Below are 18466 nucleotides of genomic sequence, written 5' to 3'. Positions count from 1 at the left end.
CTCTTCCACTGCAGCCACTCAGCGCCGAGCTGGGCCCGTACCCCTCCCGGACCACCGCATCTGAGATGGGGAACAGATGAGTGTCCGGACCAGCAGCCCCCAAACTGGCTTCAGGGACCCCCAGGCCACAGCGAAGGGTGTTGACGTGGAGTGCAGCAGGGCTGGCCCGCCTCAGCGTTAGGGACTCTCGGGTCCCGTCTGCCCACCGGAGGACGCACAGCAGCGAGGTCTCTGCCCAGCAGGCGCCCTCGGCGCCCAGTCCCTGGCCTGGGCGGGCACACCACTGCCCAGGGTGAGACCTGCCGGTCTGCAGCTTCCACTCGACCCTCACACTCCACTTTCAGAAACACACCAAGCCGTTTCACTGCACTTTTTTACTTAAAAGGACTTTTCCCAACGCTGAGCAATAAGCAGGAAGCGTTTACTGGAGCCGGTGCCGGCTCAGCGGGCTCACGTCGAAGGCAGAGCCCGGATCGCAGCACGGCTCTCGCACACTCACTTCCTCAGACTTGCTTTTCTACCAAGCGTGTTTGGGTTGGCTGGCCATAATGGGAGTGACCAAGCAGGACAGGCGACCTGTGCCACCAGAAAGTCCTCTCCCCATCACAGGAAGGGTGCAACCCTCAGCCCTTACAAGGAAGTTACCTCGGCCTCTGCTACCCCACGCCCCCCTCAAATGCTCGGGCCTGAGACGGGCCCGAGAGCATCACCTTCTTCCTGCTCTTGCTGTGGGCGGACATTTCTGCAGCAACGAGCAAAGCCCTAGCTAGAGCTCTGCCCCAGTCAGGGCCCTGAGTCCTCCCAAGGTGAAGAACTATCCCCAAGGCCCCACTGGGGACCCATCCTTCCCACATTTGGACAGGCACACGTGCCACCTTCCTCATGTGGGTGGCCGTCAGTCACTGCCGTCGCGGTCGGAGCTGTCACTCTCCCCAGACCTCCCTCCTGCCAGCAAATCCTCTTAAGTTGAGTGGTTCTGACACACTGTGTGCACCTGGGGGTTTTGCTAGTTCTGGGGCCGGTGCTGTAGCTAGCAATTATTTCCAGTTCTGCCTGTGACCTGATGATCCTATTAAGCATGTATGTGGGGGTTCGGTCGCCCCAACTCCCATCTTGTGCCCAAGTGGCAGGACCATGTTTCAATGATTTTTTGAGACACTGGTTAGGGGGCCTCCTGACTCGTTCCCGTCGGCTTGGTAGGAGGAACAGCCCAGGCTGGACGATTCCGAGGGTGCGGCTTCCTCCCCACTGTGCCGGAAACGGGGCACATGCTTGTCTCCCACGTACCCAGAACCGTGCGTCCGGTGCCGTCCACCGCTCGGGACCCCCGAGGGTGGTTACCCCAGCACCCGCTCATCACGGGGACCACCCACTTCGGAGGTTAGGATCTGATTTTGGCGTTAGCCACCTTCCCTCCCGGTTAGAGTGAGTCCACTGGAGGAGGCGCCAAGCACTTAACTCGTCCCCTCCCGAGGCCCTTCTGCACTCCTGCGGGCACCCCACAGACCCAGCAGTTGGTGACGTTAAGCTCACGGGCTAGCCTCACGGCCAGACCTATGAAAAGGCTTTTCCCTAGGACAGGGCACTTTAAATCTCGACCCAACTCTTTGGAGCCGGTCATAAATTGGCCTGGGTTCTGGAGACAGGGCCGGCTTAGGTTTGGGATTCGCCAGTTCTATCACCCGGCGCACAATCTGACTAGCTGTCTCGGGCGGGGCCCTGACTCCTCCATCTGAGGTCCGGGCACGCCCGAGGCATGTCCAGCAGGCCATGCCCAGCGCCCCTGAGCTCGGCCCTTGGCAGGTGTCCTGACACACTCGGCTTCTCCACGCCCCACCCAGTACGCCTTGCCGGGTAAGTGCACGGGGCAGCTTCTGTGCAGCAAGTGCTGGGCGGATGGGCGGGGCCGGAGGCTCTCCGTGCATTTGTCACACCGGGCTTCCTTGGCCACACCTGGGGGTGAGCTCACGGGAAGCACGAACAGAGTCCTCGGGCATGCTGGCCACCGTGGGGGGGCGCCGCTGTCCTCCGGCTTCCGCCAGCACGACCACAGGCCTGGCCAGGCTGGGATGGTGCTGAGCTCCCACCTGCAGGGGGACAAGGCCAGTCTGACTGATTATACTCCCCAGGGTTATGGTCAGCCCACCCAGGGGCCCCGACTTGTCTCAACAGGACACGTGGCCAGGGCAACCTCTGGGCCTCGTCCCAGTCCCCACGCTGACCAACCCCCTGCTGCTCCGTAAGCGCCCCGCTTGTCCCAAGGGTCCCAATAGCATGGGTGTTCACGGTGAGGTGTCTTCTGATCCCCCCCCCCAGGGCCCTGGCCATTCGCACCAGCTCAGTGGTCCTCAGCCAGGAAGGCACACCCCACGTGCCCAAGGACTGCAGAAAGGCCCCCAACACTCACTGCCAGGAGGAGACTTGGTCACTCCTGTGCAGATGTGCACACGCCCCATTTACCCCCCTTTACACAAGAAGACCTCCAAACCCCACCAGCGCATGTGGAAACCAGCGCCACCTGCTGGCAGCTCTGAGAAATGTCAGGCTACAAACCATTCTTAGTGCTCACTGTTCTGAACACTGAGCGTAGAAATAGCCACTTCCTCTTTGCCCTGCCGTCACAGGTGCAGCACGGCAGCTGCGTCTGTGGTGCTGGCCAGTCCAGCAGCTGCAGGGCAGCCATTCCCAGGAGGCTGGCAGTTGAGGCTCCGACGGCCCCAGCCCATAGCCAGGGCGACCAGACTGTTTTACCTTCCCCACTCAGCATTTAAAACCCTTGAAGCTGCCACCGACCGTGGAGTCCTTCATCTTTCCCACTGTCACCTTCCAGACCCCCAACGGGCAGCCCAAAGTGTAGTTAACCTACAAAGGACTCGCTGGCCTCTGCCGGCCCCGGCAGCAGCTTAGTAATAAGAACTTGGGGGATCACGATGCAGCCAGGGGCCCCTTCTTAGAGGCTTCTACACCCTCTTCCCCAGAGAACTACTGGTACTGACCAGCCACCTGAAGCCCACAGAACAGAAGGCAGTGACCGGAAAACGTGCAAGGCTGTGTAATTTTTAGGTCTCACCTGCTGGAGAACATGCGTGCAGGGCCTGCAGAGCTGCCCCACGTCGGAATCCTGCAGAGTGGCCTGCCACATTCCTGGCTGCGGTCCACGAGATTGTCTCAGGAGCAGGCAGAGCAGCCAGCTACCCATAAATGCCTTGTAACACTTAACTCCTCCTAGGGTAAAAATTATCCCACTGTTAGGTGACACTCAGCTCACCCTGAAAGGAAAAACCTGCCGCCATCATTTTTGTAATGCAATGTGGCAGGTAAGGGCACACCTGCAGGAAGTCAGCCTGGAACCTACTCACCTGTCCACTCACGGCCGAGCCGGGCCCACTCCTCCCTCCTGTCCAACGCGTGACAGACGGCGTGCGACCTGCCACCACCCGAGAACTAGGAAAGAATCAAAGTTTTTACTTGAGCCGCGTCAGGCCGTCAGCACACACCGACAGTGCAACGCACTGTGCCGTGTCAGACTATCAGTCGTCCAGACGTTCACGGGCCGGAACGCTGAGCGTGGACCAGCCTCTCTGCTCTCTGCCACCTAATGACACAAATGTGGCACGGCAGCCACACCTGCAACGCCTCTAGGGGCAGTGTACACAGGGGACCAAATAATTCAAGCTCTTACCCCCTGCCCCCGAGGCAGGCAGGACGGGGCCACGTCTCCGGGAGTGGGGGGCCCACGCTAAGACGCCCACGAGTTCACAAAAGAGCAGGTCGCCAGGCTGTTTAGCGCACTAGGTCTGCAGGGGGAGCCCCGCCACGCGCCTTCCCGCTCCAGAACAGCAGTCGGCCACCCCCTCCACTTACTTCCCGCAGAGGCACTGGGCGAGACACAACAGAGCACTCGCCCATCCGCTACAGCAACACCAGGTGACCAAGGGACCAGGCCCCCGGAAGCGGCGACCCCTTCGCCAGCTTAGCAGCAGCCGTCACACCCACCGCGACTCCGACGCCGCCCAGACGGCGCCCAGAAAGCGGAGGGTCGATCCATCTCTTAAAAACATAAAGCGACTTTCTCAAGGCCTCCGTCAGTGCACGCAGGTGCAAGTGGCTCGTCCACTCCCGGCGCGACAAGCCGTGTGGGCGCATGGCGGGGGACACTTCTGAAACGTCCTTATTCGCCCATTAAACCGCCAGCCTGCCCGGCTCTCTGAAGCTCCGCAGCTGGAACGACGCAGCGCCCGGGCCGGACCCCGCCTCTGCCCGCGAGGTCGCTGCCGAGGGCGCCCCGAGGCCGCGCACACCAAACGCTGAAGCAACATCGCCGCCGCCGCCACCGGGAAAGGGCGCGGGAGCGCGCGCCGCGCCTTTTATACCGCGTACGGCGGCCCGCGAGGCCCACGCCGCGCCCGGCCGAGGCCGCCGCCGCAGCGCCCTCTAGCGGGCCGGCCCCCCGCGCGCCCCGGTCCTCCGCGGTCCAGCCGCGCGGGGCCGCAGCTGCCACTCTCCTGCCGCGCCCGCCGCTCCGTCCAGTCGCGGCGCGCCGCCCCCTCGCGGCCCTGGGTCCTCCTCCTGAAGACCCTGCAAAACGACGATCCCACTGGGACCCACCTCCCGTGGGTGGCAGCACCGCCTGAGCCAACCTAAGCACAGCGCTTAGAACAGTGCCGGGCACCTAGGCACTCGATGGTGTCTTCCGCGATGGGCCCTGACGCAGCAGCCACCCCTTTGTTCCCTGCAGAGAAGCCTCCCCTCTCTGGGAGCCCTGGGCGAGCGGCTCCCAGCTGCCCAGTTCCCAAGGGGTCTCTGATCCCGGCTGGGCCGGAGGCCCTGCCCGAGCCTGCAGCCCCGCCCCCCCCCCCTCAGGACGCTCCTCCCAGGGAGAGCTGCACCTGCTCCCACGTGCCATCTCTGACTGGCAGGGAAGGTCAGGCTGCCCAGCACCGGTTGCCACGCCTGGCTTCCTCTTTAACCTGGAAGCTTCTGAAGTCGGATCAGAAAGGACCCGCCATGGACACCTCACAAGCAAGGGGTTCTTGCTACTTGGGCAGATGGGAGGCGGCCATGGAGTCGCCTGCACCTCAGTGTAAGTTACTGCTGACGAGGCACCTGGGTGAGAACCCAACATGACTCTCTGTGACCAGCGGCACTCACACTGGCCCTGAGCATCGCCTGCAGCACCCCATCCCCGGGCAGGTGGGCGCCCTCGCCTTGGAAGCGCGGTGCAGACAGAAGGAGCAGCAGGCGCCTGCTTTGGGGCGGCAGGAAGACTGGTGGGGAGGAGGAAGGACCCCCCCTCCTCCTGTCCACCCACCAGCCTGGAAGAGGCTGAGGCCCAGCGGGAGGGCCCAGCTAAGAGGCCGGAGACCTAATTCTCCAAAAAAGAGAACCAGGGGAGTTCCCGGAACTCTGCAGAGGGGCCCCGAGCCCTCAGTGGCACACCTCGCCGCAGGTGTCTCATCCTGTGAGTGCTAAGTCAGGGCAGCGCTGTCACACAGCAGAGACACTGGCAGGTCCCTCCAGGCCCGGCCCAGCCCTGCCCTGCTGGCCCCTCCGCCCCCCCCCTCCAGCCACCGGCTGAATTCTCTCCCACCTCTGAGTCTCTGCACCTTTGAGCTTCCCCCGCACACTGTTCCCAGACAAGGGGTGGTTCCCTTGTCCTTTTGGTCACAGCATAAAGGTCACCATGCAGGCCTCGTGGACCCCTCCTCGTCCCTCCCCCCCCACCCCGCCCCCAGCAGCAGCTTCAGTGCCCTAGAGCACTTGCCCTTCTCTCCAGCCTGGATTTGCTTCTGGGCTTTCGTCCCCCTGCCCCGACCCCCGCTGTGAGCTCCTGGAGGGCGGGGGCCACCTGGGTCCTTCCGGCACCGCCCCAGGCCCAGCACTGGCCCCTGCTCAGGGTGAGCGTGGGGGGCACAGCAGCTGTGAGTGGTGAGAGGGTCTCGGGGGCCCCTTTGCCTCTGAGCTTCTCACACTGTGGAGGTGTTTGGCTAAAAATAAATGTGCATGTTGGTCAGAAGCAGGGGGATGCCCAGAATGACCCCCCTGGGTGTCCCTTCTCTGCTCTGCTGAGCACCGAAGAAGCAAAGGACCGCAGGCTGCAAGGCCGTGCCGCCCCTGCTGGGCTCTGGCACTGAGATGCTGCCGCAGTTAGTTACAGGTCGTGGCTGACGGATCTGACCTTGTTACCGCCTCCTTAGGTGATCTCGGCCATGCCCGTGACCCCCATGACCAAGTACAGATCAGTGACTCCAAAAGTCTGTCCCCCCTAGATCTCTGCATGTCCTGGAAATTCCGCCCCACCCCCTCTGCTGGTGGTCCCTCTCCTGTGGCTGGACCGCCCTCTCTTGCCTGCCTCTCCCAACCCATCCCTTCACACCTCATCCTTTTAAACAGCTCGAGTCCAGGTCCATCTCTCCATCGCCACCCTCCCCAAGGGCTTCCGAAGGCCGGTTCCTCTCCCAGGCTGCCCTGCTCCCCAGCCCCACCAGAACCAACTTAAGTTCCGCCACCCTTCACTCATCAGCTCAAATGGCACTTCCTCCAAGAAGCTCTCCCAGACCTCCCTCTCGCTCTGCTGGTCCCTCTTGCTCTGCTTCTCAGTGTCCCTGACTGTGTGCTCAGTGACTGCTCCAGTGTCTGCCCCGCCTGACAGGGCATCACCCTGAGAACTGCATTTGCCTGTCCTGCTCACTGCTACCCCCGCCCCATCATGATGTCTGGCACATCACAGGTGCTTATACATGTTTGGTGCAAAAGCCATGGCTTCCTGGAGAAGGACAGGAGGTCCAGGGACGCAGAGAACGGTGGCGGAGACTCGCTGCAGAGAAGGCACGTGACAAGGATGGCTTTGGACCGGCCCGTAGTCTATTTCACGACAGCCAAGGCACGGTGGCATCTTCCTGCCATGTAACCCAGGGGACACAGCAGGAGGGGCCTGGTTCGGCGTCTCCCTGCCCAGCAGGCAGGTGCCCTCCTATCCCACCTCTCGACGCCCATAAAGGATGCCCGCAGGGTTGGAGCCATGGCCTGGAATCACTCATCACCGCTGAATGAGCAGTCGGGTGCGAGGACTTGCACGCTGGAACAATGCTCTCGGGGGCCAGGGGGACCACAAGTCGGGCCCCAAAGGGAAGAGCAGGCTCTCAGGGTAGGATGGTGTGCGCGCAGGAGGCTGTGGGTGGGGAGGAGGCCATGGGAGGGTTGGGCCGCTGGGGGCGAGGCGTCTGCCCGTGGCCCCACCTGCTGGCTCTCCCTGGTGTCACCATGCTGCCGAGGGAAAAGCCCCACAGCCCCTGGTCCTCCGGCCGCGGACGGAGCACGGACACCCTGGGTGCCAGCTCCCGGCCCCTGAGTGGGCCCAGCTAGGGTGACAAGCCCCGATGGGGGTAGAGGAGCAGGAGGTGGGGACAAAGAAGCACACTTGGGCGTGGCTTCAGATCACAGACGGCACTGTCACCCTCCCATCTCTCTAATGGGACGGGCAGGGGACAGGAGCCGTGTTGCCCGCAAGGCCACGTGTTACCGTCTTTCGGGAGCACAGTCACACCCCTCGCGAGTTCCAGAGCCTCACAGATGTCTACAAACTTCTTCAGACCCAGGAAGCTGGATGTGTTCTGCCTGCCTGTGGGGGGAGGGTGGGATCACGACTTCAGGGTTTCCAGTTCTGGCCATCTAGGGCTCCCCCGGACCCCACACCCAGAGACACCAAAATGCCCCCAAGCTTCCGGGACAGAGAAGAAAGCAGTGTGCTGTGGGCAAGACGGAAACCAGTGGGTGACAGGGAGCCGCCTCTCTGCCCCCAGGAGGAGGGGCGCACACGGGGCCACTGGGGCGGTCTCTGCTCACCCAGGCCCCTCCCCTGCACTGCTGGGCCCACCACTGAGACTCCCCGGACCCCACCGCTCCGCCCTGTGCCACCGTCCGGCAGGGTTGCCCACCACCCTGGGGCGCCTCACGCCTGGAGTGGGTCATGGCCCTCCCTTGCCCGCCCACCCTGGGGGAGCCTCTTCCTGGTTCCACCTGCGGCCTTCCTACCCCCACCTCCCCGGCCGCCCTAGGCCCGCCTCAGCCCCCCACCGCCAGGGGCCTCTGCCTCCGCACGGACCGTCTGCCCCACACCAGCCTCTCGCTGTCCGACCTCCCCTCTGCAGTGGCCACCCTTGCTGCGGCCACCTCGGAGACCCTGCCCGACCGCTACTGGCCAGGCGCAGGCCCCCCTCCGCCCCTCCTGCCCGCCCCTGCCGCCGGTCTGTGTCCGCCCTCTGCCGAAGCCCAGGGGGGACCCGCATTAGGGCCGCGGCCTTGGCAGGTGAAGCGGTTTAGAGGAGGGGTGACGGCTGTGTCCTCAGGAGAGGCCCGGGGTCCTCGCAAGGAGGGGGGAGGCCAGGGGTCCCGGCGAGCAGCGCCAGGGCAGCTCCCGCCCGCCGGGGAGAGGCCCCGCCCGGCGCGCGCACAGACGCCGGTTCCCGCCCCGAGGAAGCCGCAGACCCGCTGCGAGTCCGGGCGCCCGGCTGCCCGAAGCGAGGCCCCCTTGTCCTCGGCTGCGGTCACCCCGCACACCCGACGCCAGCACGCCCCGGGCGCGGGGGCCCAGCGCCCTGCCCCGACTCACTGAAGAACAGCAGGGTCCTGGAGGTCCGGCCCGCCCGGCCCAGGTGCACGGCCACCACGCCCGAGCTGTAGTCGGTGGTCAGCACGCGGAAGCCCGCCACGCCCTTCACTGCACGGGGAGAGAAGCGCAGAGCCGCCCTGCGCCCCCGCCTGCCCGGGCCCCCCCACCCCCCGGAAGGCCTCGGCGCCCCTCCCCGGCCCCAGCCGCCTGGACCACGCGAGTCCTGGGCTCCGGCAGGGTCGGGCTCCGGGTCCGCGGCCCACCCGACCGCCCGCACTCTCGGGGGGGTGGGGGGGTGGGGGGGTAGGGGGGCGGCATGTGGACCCCGCCCTCCGCCTCCCGCACGCACGCGCGTTCCTGAACACGGCCTTCTTCCCGTCTTTCCGCAGGATCAGCGTGTGCGACTGGCACCCTTGCGACCTGGGGGTGAGGCGGGGCTGCCAACCCACGGCCAGGGAGCCCCTCTTTCCGCCCCGCCACCCAGACCCCGGGAAGACCCTCCTCCTCCCCCTCTGCCCGCCCTCCCTCCGCCGGCGTGGCTGGGGGGGCACCTGGAAGCCTCGTCCCCCCAGCTCCTGTCCCTCAAGGCTTTGTTTCCTGAAACTTATGGCTTGGACCAAGGCCACCCGTCAGGTGAACTGTCCCAGCACCGTTGTCTGCCGAGGGCGGTGGACAGCAGCCGCCTCTCCCTGGCTCAGCCCTTTGAGTGTGAGGGGCAGGAAGTGATGGGGGTGGTGGCTGTGGGCACGGTCCCTGTGGGAGTTCCTGGTGGACCCCGGGTCTACAGCCAGGGCCCCACCGGGCAGGCCGCGGGGACCGCCCGGCTCATCGCCTCACCGGGTAAAGGCGAAGACCACCTTCAGCTGACCCGCTCTGTGAATCTGCACCAGGGAGGCCCCCAGCTTCCTCTTGTCTCTGCCTGGCAAGAACCCCTGGGCATCAGAGGCGACGGCGAGAATGTACCAGAACCCTGAAAACTGCAGAGAGGGTGCTGGGGAGCAGGGACGCCGCCCCCACTTCCTGGGGCGCCCTCCAGGGTCCCCAAGAGCTCACTGGACCAGCGACCTTTGCCCCAGGCCCACCCTACATCAGAGCTGGGGAGGGGCAGTGGCAGGTGCCCAGTTGCTCAGGGCCCACGGTGGCACCGGGCTGGGCCATCACACTGTGCCAGGGCCCCCTTCCCGCGTGGGCCTCCCTGGGGCCCCCCTCCTTCCAGCCCACCCCTGGACCCGTGACGTGCTGCTGTGAACCTGTGCTCCTGGGCATGGCTGCAGTCCAGCAGCCCACGGCCACCCCCACTGGACCCTGCGGCCGGCCAGCCACCTCACTGTTCCAGAACATGCTGCGCCCATTCCAGGCTCCCCACCGCCTACCCGGCATCTCCGGGCAACCTCGGGCCGCACCTGTCTGGGGCCCTCTTCCCTGCCCCTCCTCAGGGCTCCTAGCCCATGGGGCCCGTGGTTGTCAGCTGGGGTTTGCAGTCAGCGCCTCAGGGAGAGGACGGGCGGGCAGCCCGCTGGGCTGGGAGCGTCCGTGCGGAGCCCGCTGCCCACCCCGGGCTGCCCGTGGATTCGGGGCAGCCACTGGAAGGTCGTCGGGAAACATTCTCCCAGCCGCCCCACCCTGCACGCCCGGCTCAGGGACTTCACGTGTGTCTCACCTTGTTCCAGTTGAGGTTGTGGGACTCCCTGGGGAGCTGCTCCTGCAGCTGGGACCCCACAGCCAGCACGAGCGCCAGGAGCAGCACTGGCCACAGCTGCCCCGGACCCATCCTCGCCGCCTGCCTCCGCCGCACGGACATCGGCTTTAAATCTCCCTGCCCGCCTGCCCTGTGTGGGCGTCTGGCCAACCGGGGCCTCTAGGCAGCCTGGGGTGGGCCCACTGGGAGGGAGGGGAATTTGGGCCCTCCCCTGGGCACAGAGGGCCAGCGCTGGGCACTGAGCCCGCGGAGCTGCGCGGCCCCCAGGGGGAGCTGCCCACCTGGGGGACCCTGAAGACAGGCTCCCCCGGAGCGTCCCCCTGACAGTGAGGCCCCCTGGGCGAGAGGCGTCACTGTGACTCACCGCGTGGGAGGCGCTGCGGGGACCTGGGCCTCAGACGGTGCTGGGCGGGCAGGCGGGCAGGCGGGCTCGGGCCGCACTTATGCACACACACACCTGTTCGCGCGCGCCGCTCAGCCCTGGCGGCCGAGGCCCCCACGTGCACCAGGAGTGACGGGCGGCGCCCACCCTGCTCTCGCCCCACCCCCCCGACGGCCCCGCCCCTGCCAGGACTTCACAGGAGGACTGTGAGGCTCAGGCCCCCCACCCACCGCCTCCGCCCCACAGCCCCAGTGGGGAAGCTGAGCCCGTGCCCTGGACACCACGGTGCCTCAGCCCCGTGCGGGCCCCCGCGGCCCAGCGCCCCGTCCACACTTTGTCCAGGCCACCGGGCCTTGCTCTAACCCAGGGGGGCCAGGCAGAGGCTGGCCCTGGCCTCCTGGACCCCGAGGGACTCGGTGAGGGATGCAGGTGCAGGCCAGCACTCTCCTCCCAGAGCTGGCTCTCCACCGTGACCAGTCCCGGGAGAGCCTGGGCCACCCCGCCCGACCCGTCCTGGCCAGAGCCGCGAGAGGCGGCCGTCTGCCCGACGTGGGCCACCCCACCCCACCCACCCTGGCCAGAGCCACGAGAGGCGGCCGTCTGCCCGACGTGACACACACAGAGGCAGGGGCAGGCTTCCGGCGTCCCTTTATTGGGGTCTGCGTCAAGAGGCCTGGGGCGGCCAGCTCAGTGCCAGCTTCCAGCCAGCCACATGTGGAGGGCAGCGCCCGGCCCCTTCCCACAGGACGGTGGGCACCGTCCCCTGCGGCCACCGCCTTCACTGCAAACCGAGAAGAGCATGGGGGACCCAGGCTTACCCCGAGAAGCATCTGCCCCCCGCCTCCGGTCCCCCCACAGCGCTGGAGCCGCCGGCCCCTCCGCCCCCGGGTACGAGGGCCCCAGGCTCGCCTGAGCCCAGGACGGCGCCCCCACGGCAGCTTACCTGGAAGGCCTTCTGCGCACAGGTAACTGGGGGGCGGGGAGACGGGGCCGTGAGGTGGCAGGTCTGCCTGGTGGTGGCTGCCCCCGCCGGGGCCCTGCCCACCCCACCCACAGTCCTGCCTGTGACGGCCCAACCCTGGTCAGGGGTAGGTGACTCCTCGAGGACCCCCAGTCCTGCCCGACTCCCCGAGGCCAGGAGGGTCCCCGAGACTGCCAGGGCTCAGCGAGGGGCCCCGCGGCCCCAGCACAGCCGTGGGCGTCAGGAGCGGCCCCGGGGACACTCACGGTCGGTCTGCAGCTGGGCCCGCTGCTGTGAGAGGAAGCCCAGCCCCCGGCTCCACTTGGCAAACTGCTGCATCGCCTCCTGGCCGGCCCACGCCGTGCGGCCTGCGGGGGCACCCGAGAGCCGGGCCTGGGGCGGGGGGGGGGGGGGGGGGGCTCCGCAGCCGTGCAGCAGGACTGGCAGCCGTGGGGACCCTGCACCCCTCTGACCCCAAGGCCCTTCACCCCGGGATGGGGAGGCGTGGGAAGCCACGCACCCCCCCCCCCCCCCCAGGGCTGTGCCTCCTCCAGGGAGTGGGAGCAGGATGAGGGAGGCAGAAGGGGGGCGCGGGGGGCCCCACCTGGCAACTCGGCACAGGGAGGGGGGCAGACCCCGGGGCCCGGCCTCGGCCCACTCACTGTACAGCTCCACCGTGCTGAAGGCCTCGTCCTCCAGCTCCAGCTGCGTGAACACCACGGCGTAGGCTTGGAAGTCGGTGCCCAGCACCCGGTACTCCAGCACGCCCAGGGCTGAGGGACAGGAGCCGTGGGCAGGGGCCGCCGGGCCAGCCAGCCGAGAGCCCCCAGGCCCTGTGCCCGCCCGTGTCCCCCCGTGCCACAGGCAGGGCTCCCAGTGGTTGGCGGACAGCAGCACCCAGGAGTAACGCTCCCCTGATGTCCCCACGGGGCCGAGTGCCAGCCCCCGGCACACTACAGGGGCGCCTGGGGTCCCTGCCGGGCGTGACGGGCACCGTCAAGCACCAAACCTCTGACCAGGCCCCTTCACTTCCTGGCAGAGAGCTCCACTGGGGCCTCGGGGTGGGGTCGCCCCTTCCCCACGGGGCCGGAGGGCCCAGGGCTGCTGGCCCGGCCCCGCTGGGACGCGGACCCCGTCCCCACACCGCCCCGGCCGAGGCCGAGGCGGCCTCGCGCTTACACGGGTTCTCGAACACCCATCCGGCGTCCTGTCTCAGCAGCTCCATCACGCTCAGGTCACACCGCTCCAGCCTGCACGCGGGAAGAGGCCGCCGTCAGCTCGGCGCCCGGACGGTGGCCCCGGTCGCCTGGCGCCCCACTCCCGCCCGGCGGGGGCCGAACTGGCACCAAAGCCCTGTGCGGAGCACCCGGCCTCCCGCACCCAGCCCCGGGGCCACCCGCCCGGAACCGCAAGCAGAAACGGGGAGCACTGCGGGTCATGGGGGGCTCGGACACACGGGGGGTGGCCTGCGAGTCTGGGCGAGGAGACCCCACAGCGAAGGGGCCAGCGTTCCCTGGGGCGGCAGTGCAGGAGCCCGGCCGGCGAGCGTGGTCTCCGTGCAGCGAGGTGAGCCGGTGCCCGCGCGCGGCCCGAGGAAGGAAGACTAACCAGGAAGAGCCTGACAGGGAGGGCGACCGGCGGGAGCGACCGCGCAGAGAAATACCGACGGGGGAGGCAGGGTGGGAAGTCGGAAGGGGCGTCGGGGCGCGGGGGGTCTCGTGCGGGCCAGGGGGCATCTCCGGTCGAGCCGCGAAGAGGGCGCCGGGGTGAGCGGTGCCGGGGAAAAACTAGGTCGAACCTCGTGTTTCCCCAGCGCGAAATCATCCCAAACGCCTCAAAACGCCCTTCGGCACAGGGAGTGGGCAAGGGCTTCCTGTGTCACAACCCCGGGCACCCCGAAAGAGAAGGTGGGTGCGTGCCTCGACGCACACACACACAAACCTGCACGTCGAAGGAAAATCTGTGCTGTGATAAAAACGACAAGCCGGGAGATGCATTCGCAACTCGTTTTTATCACAGACAAGTGGCTGACGTCCCTAACATTTAACGGTTCTTACAAATCAGCAAAAACACGCCCAAGAGAAAACTACGGAAACGACAGGCACAGGCCGAGGGGAGCTGAACGCACGTCAAGACGCCCCTCCACGCTCACAGCCACAGAGGGCGCATTCACGCCCGGCCACCAGCACTCATCAGACGGCAAAGACCGGTAAGCGGACACTCCGCGCAGACGCCCGTCGGGGACCAGCCGCGTGGCCGTCCACCGCAGGGCGCGGAAGAAACCCTGCTGGAGTGTCACGCGGCTCTTACAACGAACAGGGGGCCCCAAAAATGTAATGTGGAGTCTCCGTGTGGCCTGGCCACCCCACCCCTGGGTGGACCCCAAACAGTTGAAAGCACCGTCTCAGAGAGAGCTGCACAGCCGCATTCTCTGCAGCGAGAGGCAGAGCAGGCGGAAGGGGGGAGCGGCCCCCTGTCCGCCGGGGAATGGGGTAGATGGCGTGGGGCCCGGCCGCACGGCGGACTGCCACTCAGCCTTGAAAGGAGGGAAGTCCCGACACCGGCCGCGGCGTGGAGGGACCTGGAGACACGGTGCTCAGGAAACAGGCCAGTCACGGAGGGACATGTCCTGTGGGACCCGCTCACAGGAGGCCCCCAGAGGGGTCAGATCCAGAGACAGGAAGTGAGAGTTTAACGGGGCCCAGGTTCCTGTCCGGGAAGAGGAAAGTCCTGGAGAGGGTGGGGGTGACGGCCGCGCACGGTGTGACTGCCTGATGCCACCCAACTGTGCATTGGCACCTGGATGAGATGGTCGATTTTATGATACGTTTTACTACAATTCAACTTTTTATTTTAATTTTCATTAAAGACAAAAGAGAAGAAAAACTGTTTTAAAAGAGGGCAGACTGTGGACAGACGGGGAACATTCTCCGGCACCCAAGGCTAAGTGACCCATGGGTGCCCCCGGGGGGAGCAGGGCCTGCAGGGCCTGCTGGGGAAGGGGAGGCCTCACTGCCGTGTGCGTGTGTTTCCTCGTCAAAGGCCAACACCACGGTGCTGGCCTCCTGTGAGCCCTGCGGTGGCAGTCAGCCCTGCGGTGGCAGTCAGCCCTGCGGCAGGGCCTGGCACTCTGTGCCCGCCCACCGGCTGGCCCAGGGCCGCGGGCGGATGCCGAAGTGCAGCGGCCTCCTCAGCGCCAGGCCCCCCAGACGCGGAGTCCGCGTGTGGGTGTTTTATCCTGCCAGCCCCACTGGGACCCACCCGGCACGTGGCTTCGGGGCTAGCGCCCAGGCTACGCGAGACCTGTGCTTGCCTGACACAGCCATGCAACCAAGCCCTAACCTCGTGGGGCTCACCGGGCCTGTGGCCTGCCCCGCCCGGGGGCCGGGGGCCCACTGTCCCCTGCAGGCGGACCCCGGTGCGGGAGGGAGGGCGCTCGGGGAGCAGGCCCCCCCCGGGATGAGCAGGCCGCCCCCGGCGCATGACGGCACAGTCCCCCCCACATGAAGGGTGGTGATCCCTGTCACACAGCCCCGTCAGAGAGGCCCCCGGGGCCCCAGGTTACACAGCCACACCCCGCAGCACAGTCCCGCCCCCAGCACCCCGCCAGCCGGTCCGCTCCCCAGTCGGGGTCGGCCGGGGCTCAGCCTGACCCCACAAGTCCGGTCTGACAGGTGGCCTCCAAGAGGTACATTCTCCAGAGACCCAGTGGCCCTCAGGCACGAACACGGGGAACCACTTCCTGTGGTCGACAAAGGGGCTGTACACTCCGACCAGGGTCCCCGCCAGGCTGTGGGGCGTCAGAGGCAGTGCCTGGGGCGCAGGCCCGAGTCCCGCCCCGAAGCCCAGGGCTCAGAGCGGCTCGGAGCAGAACCCAGCGAGGGGCCCCCGGGGCAGCTGAGTGGCGAGCGCTCCGTGCCGGGCTCGGCCTGGCGGGGACCTGGGCGCGCGCCTGCTCACCTGTGCCGGGAGGACAGCACCCTGAGCTTGTCCTCCGGGGTGAGGGACACCACGACCCCCTCGATGCTCTTCGTGGCCTTCTCCGCCACGAAGCCCTTTTCACTGGAGGCCACGGCGAGGACATACCAGGACCCCAGCAGCTGGACGGGCAGCGGCGGGTGAGGGCCCTGCGTCCAGCCTCGGGGCTCCGGCGCCCCGCCCCCGTGGGCCGTGGGCGCCCCGAGGCCGTGTGACCCCACGAAAGGCTCCTGGCATCCCAGGACCGACACACCCTGCAGGTGGCAGCCACAGGAGGGCGCTCACCTGCTTAGGGTCCAGCCTCCCCAGCTGCACGGCCTGGGCCCCGGGCCGCGAGGCCACGGCCAGCAGGGCGGTCAGCAGCACGGCCCTCATGCTCCCCGCGGCCCTCCCGCGGCGCACATGCCCTCCGGCTGCCGACAACCCGTTTATATGGCTCCGAATGCGTCGCCGTGGGCGGCCAGTAACCGCCAGGACACCTGTCCAGCCCCGCTCGCCACCGGTCCAGGTGGCGGAATGACCCAAGGGGGAGGGGGCTTATTCGGTGGTGGCCTCTGTGCCCGGACAGCGCCGGAGTACAGGCAGCGGCCCCGGGGTGCATGCGCCCTGCTCACCTCTGCATCTCGACACTTGTATCTGCTCAGAAGTTTCCAGAATGAGCGCTCTAATTGCGGGCCACCCCAGCCCCCCAGCCCCTCCGCTCCCCAGGGGTCCAGCACCCTCCGGGCTTGCTCCTCCAGGAAAGCCAGGGACGCTGCTCTGGGGCCCCGGCTGGCAGCAGGCCAAGGTCGCGCCTCAGGAGACCCGCGAGAACAGGCGATTCTTTCGGAGGCTGTGGTTTTGGGTATCGTTTTTTCAATCATTAAAAATACAAAACGTCTCCCAAATAGAACAAAGAGTTCCCACTCCGTCCTGGCCCGCCCACCTGCTGCTCTGCTGGCCCAGCCCCCACACGCAGCTGGCACCGCCGCCCGGATGCCCCGCTCTCCCAGCCCCCGTCCGCCCGTCCAGAGCTGGCCTCTGGCCAGCCTCGGCCCCGCCGCCTCCCACCTCTGCCCTCCAGGACCCTGGCCGGGTGCCCAGAACTGCACAGCCCCCAGGGACCCCTGGGAGCAGAGGGCAGATGGCTTGGCACCCAGAACCTGGGGCAGGTGGCTGGGAGGGGCCCCCCTGGGTGGGCGGAACCTGCGAACCGCATCTCCCTGAACCCCTGGCTGGCTGGCTTCCAGCTTGCTCACCCCAAACGGCCGAGGTGTGGGAGGTGGAGGGAGGACGAGGCCCTGCGTCTGCCAGGCTCCCGAGGGGCCCTCTCATCCGCCACCACGGCAGCCCCACTGGCGAGAGGGCCCCGTGGGTCGGGGGACACAGGCCAGCCAGCACCCCACAGACTCGGCTCCCCACGCCCTCGGCGCCCAGGAAGTCTCAGGCCTTGAACTTGGATGAGTCTGGTCCCCGACCGTGGCCTCCCAGGTGCCCAACAGAAGGAGAGCGGAAGATGGAAACATCGCCTGGTCTTCGCATTGACCCCGTGCGCTGTCTCTCCAGCAGTGTCCTGACGGGGCAGGCCGCAGGTGCGGGGACGGGCGGGGCGCGCAGCAGCGGAGGAGCCGGCAGCTCGGGCGGCGCGTGCGGCCCCCTGCCCGGGTCACGGTCCCCACGCCGCTGGGCCTTGTAAGCCACACGGGATCCTTTCTCAGCCCGCAGGGGGCCGGCGTCCTCACCTGGCGAGGGGGCTCTCGGGGTCCCACCCCACGCACGGGGCCTCACCTTCATGACCTCGGCACCTCCCAAACACCCCGCCTCCCGGGACCACCACACTGAGGGTCAGGATGTCCACTCCTGAGCTTCTGGGGACACGGACATTCAGAGCCTGGCACAGGCCGGAACCGGCTGAGGTTCCCGAGCTCGACGAGCCGACGGCCACGTTGGAAACCGTGTTGTCTTTTCACAGCACAGCTGGAAACCATGACAACGGAGTCTGCACGAAAACGACATGGCTCCGGGGAAGGAAAAACATCGCCAGAGACATTACCCGTCAGTACTAAGGCCGCGCGCGCCGAGGGCCTCTTTGGGGCCTCTGTGACTTCAGGAGGTCTGCGGGGGACAGGAGCCCTGGAGGCGGGCTTAGCGGGCCACCAGACTGCGGGACAGAACAGTGCCCCCCCCCCCCTGTCAGACAGGGCCCCGGCGTCGGGCGGGGCTCCAGGAAGGCGTCGCCCTCGCTGGGGGAGGGCAGTGTCAGGAGGGCAAATGTCACGCAGACCCCCAAAGGCCACCCAGTAAAGAGAGTTCCCCGCCCCGCGAAGTGGGAGCGTGTGAACTGGGGGTGCTGTAAGGCGCCCACACTGCCGGCCCGTCCAGGGAACGCAGACTCAGGCCGTCGGCACGGGGCTCCCCCTGGGGAAGCCAGCTCCAGAGGAACCTGTCGCCCCACAGAAACCCCCCTGCAGGGCCGGAAAGCAGGAAACCGAGGCGCACGCTCCGAACCAAGCAAACGCCCCGAGGGCAGGGGAAGACCATCTCGAAGGGGCAGTTCCAAAGGGCAGAGGGGAACGAAAACAGGCAAACGGCGAAATGAGAATCGCTTGTGCTTAGGACACGCGTGCACTCTGGGGCCTCACTGACCAGGCGTCGGCCTGTCCAGGCGAACGGCCGGACGCCTTCCCGGGGTGGGAGGGACGAGCCTCGTCCCTTCCAGAGCAGAGCGTGAAGCGGGCGGAGCGGTCAGGCTCCTGCTGCCCGCAGGAGGCCCGGGCGCAGCGCCGACGGCCTCCGGACGAGGCCGAGGCACCCCACGGCCGGCCCGATGGTGCCCGCGTCGTCCTCCCTGTCGGT

At 67.3% G+C, this 18466-nt stretch overlaps 2 protein-coding genes and 3 non-coding genes across 10 annotated transcripts; all 5 read right to left on the bottom strand.

The window, feature by feature from the left end:
• Window positions 1-355: 355 nt before the first annotated feature.
• LOC107514887 lies at window positions 356-4329 on the bottom strand. Its single transcript, XR_004956326.1, has 4 exons — window positions 3865-4329; window positions 3360-3444; window positions 3071-3225; window positions 356-2087 (listed from the first exon to the last, which is right to left on the bottom strand). It is a non-coding gene; the product is annotated as an uncharacterized LOC107514887 (transcript).
• LOC118601151 lies at window positions 2536-2680 on the bottom strand. Its single transcript, XR_004950237.1, has one exon. It is a non-coding gene; the product is annotated as a small nucleolar RNA SNORA43 (small nucleolar RNA).
• Window positions 3519-3649, bottom strand: LOC118601158. Its single transcript, XR_004950243.1, has one exon. It is a non-coding gene; the product is annotated as a small nucleolar RNA SNORA17 (small nucleolar RNA).
• Window positions 4330-6377: 2048 nt separating the features above from the next.
• LCN10 (lipocalin 10) lies at window positions 6378-10826 on the bottom strand. 2 transcript variants are annotated; one of them, XM_016153091.2, is made up of 6 exons: window positions 10272-10826; window positions 9449-9588; window positions 8961-9031; window positions 8612-8719; window positions 7523-7621; window positions 6378-7171 (listed from the first exon to the last, which is right to left on the bottom strand). In XM_016153091.2, the coding sequence occupies exons 1-6, from the start codon at window positions 10410-10412 to the stop codon at window positions 7143-7145; spliced, it is 588 nt and encodes a 195-aa protein (XP_016008577.1). In that variant the 5' UTR covers window positions 10413-10826; the 3' UTR covers window positions 6378-7142. The 2 variants fall into 2 exon arrangements, with proteins under 2 accessions (XP_016008577.1, XP_016008576.2); XM_016153090.2 differs by lacking the exon at window positions 6378-7171 and having other exon boundaries at window positions 7188-7621.
• A 137-nt stretch (window positions 10827-10963) lies between these two features.
• LCN6 (lipocalin 6) lies at window positions 10964-16498 on the bottom strand. 5 transcript variants are annotated; one of them, XM_036239324.1, is made up of 7 exons: window positions 16351-16498; window positions 16246-16267; window positions 12833-12903; window positions 12258-12426; window positions 11920-12021; window positions 11636-11661; window positions 10964-11473 (listed from the first exon to the last, which is right to left on the bottom strand). In XM_036239324.1, exons 2-7 carry the CDS (start codon window positions 16251-16253, stop codon window positions 10983-10985), a joined length of 867 nt encoding a protein of 288 aa, XP_036095217.1. In that variant the 5' UTR covers window positions 16254-16267; window positions 16351-16498; the 3' UTR covers window positions 10964-10982. The 5 variants fall into 5 exon arrangements, with proteins under 5 accessions (XP_036095217.1, XP_036095218.1, XP_036095216.1 ...); XM_036239327.1 differs by lacking the exons at window positions 16246-16267; window positions 16351-16498 and adding exons at window positions 15614-15753; window positions 15917-16006 and having other exon boundaries at window positions 11363-11473; window positions 12316-12426; XM_036239325.1 differs by lacking the exon at window positions 16246-16267.
• Window positions 16499-18466: the final 1968 nt, after the last annotated feature.

Source organism: Rousettus aegyptiacus, unplaced genomic scaffold (genome assembly GCF_014176215.1).
Source record: "Rousettus aegyptiacus isolate mRouAeg1 unplaced genomic scaffold, mRouAeg1.p scaffold_m13_p_3, whole genome shotgun sequence".
Taxonomy (NCBI): domain Eukaryota; kingdom Metazoa; phylum Chordata; class Mammalia; order Chiroptera; family Pteropodidae; genus Rousettus; species Rousettus aegyptiacus.
The sequence above is the reverse complement of the archived record's forward strand: the minus strand, read 5'-3'. Positions and strand labels throughout refer to the sequence as shown.

What these genes read in the sequence shown, in the direction of transcription:
- LCN10 (XM_016153090.2), bottom strand. Translation starts at nt 10,412, where the DNA reads ATGTCCGTGCGGCGGAGGCAGGCGGCGAGGATGGGTCCGGGGCAGCTG. An exon ending in GGCCGTGTTCAGGAACGCGC is followed by an intron (nt 8,720 to 8,960) that starts GTGCGTGCGGGA and finishes CTCCCCGTGCAG; the next exon opens with TGAAGGGCGTGGCGGGCTTC. An exon ending in CAGGACCCTGCTGTTCTTCA is followed by an intron (nt 7,622 to 8,611) that starts GTGAGTCGGGGC and finishes CTCCCCCCACAG; the next exon opens with GCAGGCAGAACACATCCAGC.
- LCN6 (XM_036239324.1), bottom strand. An exon ending in TCCCTGTGCCGAGTTGCCAG is followed by an intron (nt 12,022 to 12,257) that starts GTGGGGCCCCCC and finishes GTGCCCCCGCAG; the next exon opens with GCCGCACGGCGTGGGCCGGC. An exon ending in GGCCCAGCTGCAGACCGACC is followed by an intron (nt 11,662 to 11,919) that starts GTGAGTGTCCCC and finishes CCCGCCCCCCAG; the next exon opens with TTACCTGTGCGCAGAAGGCC.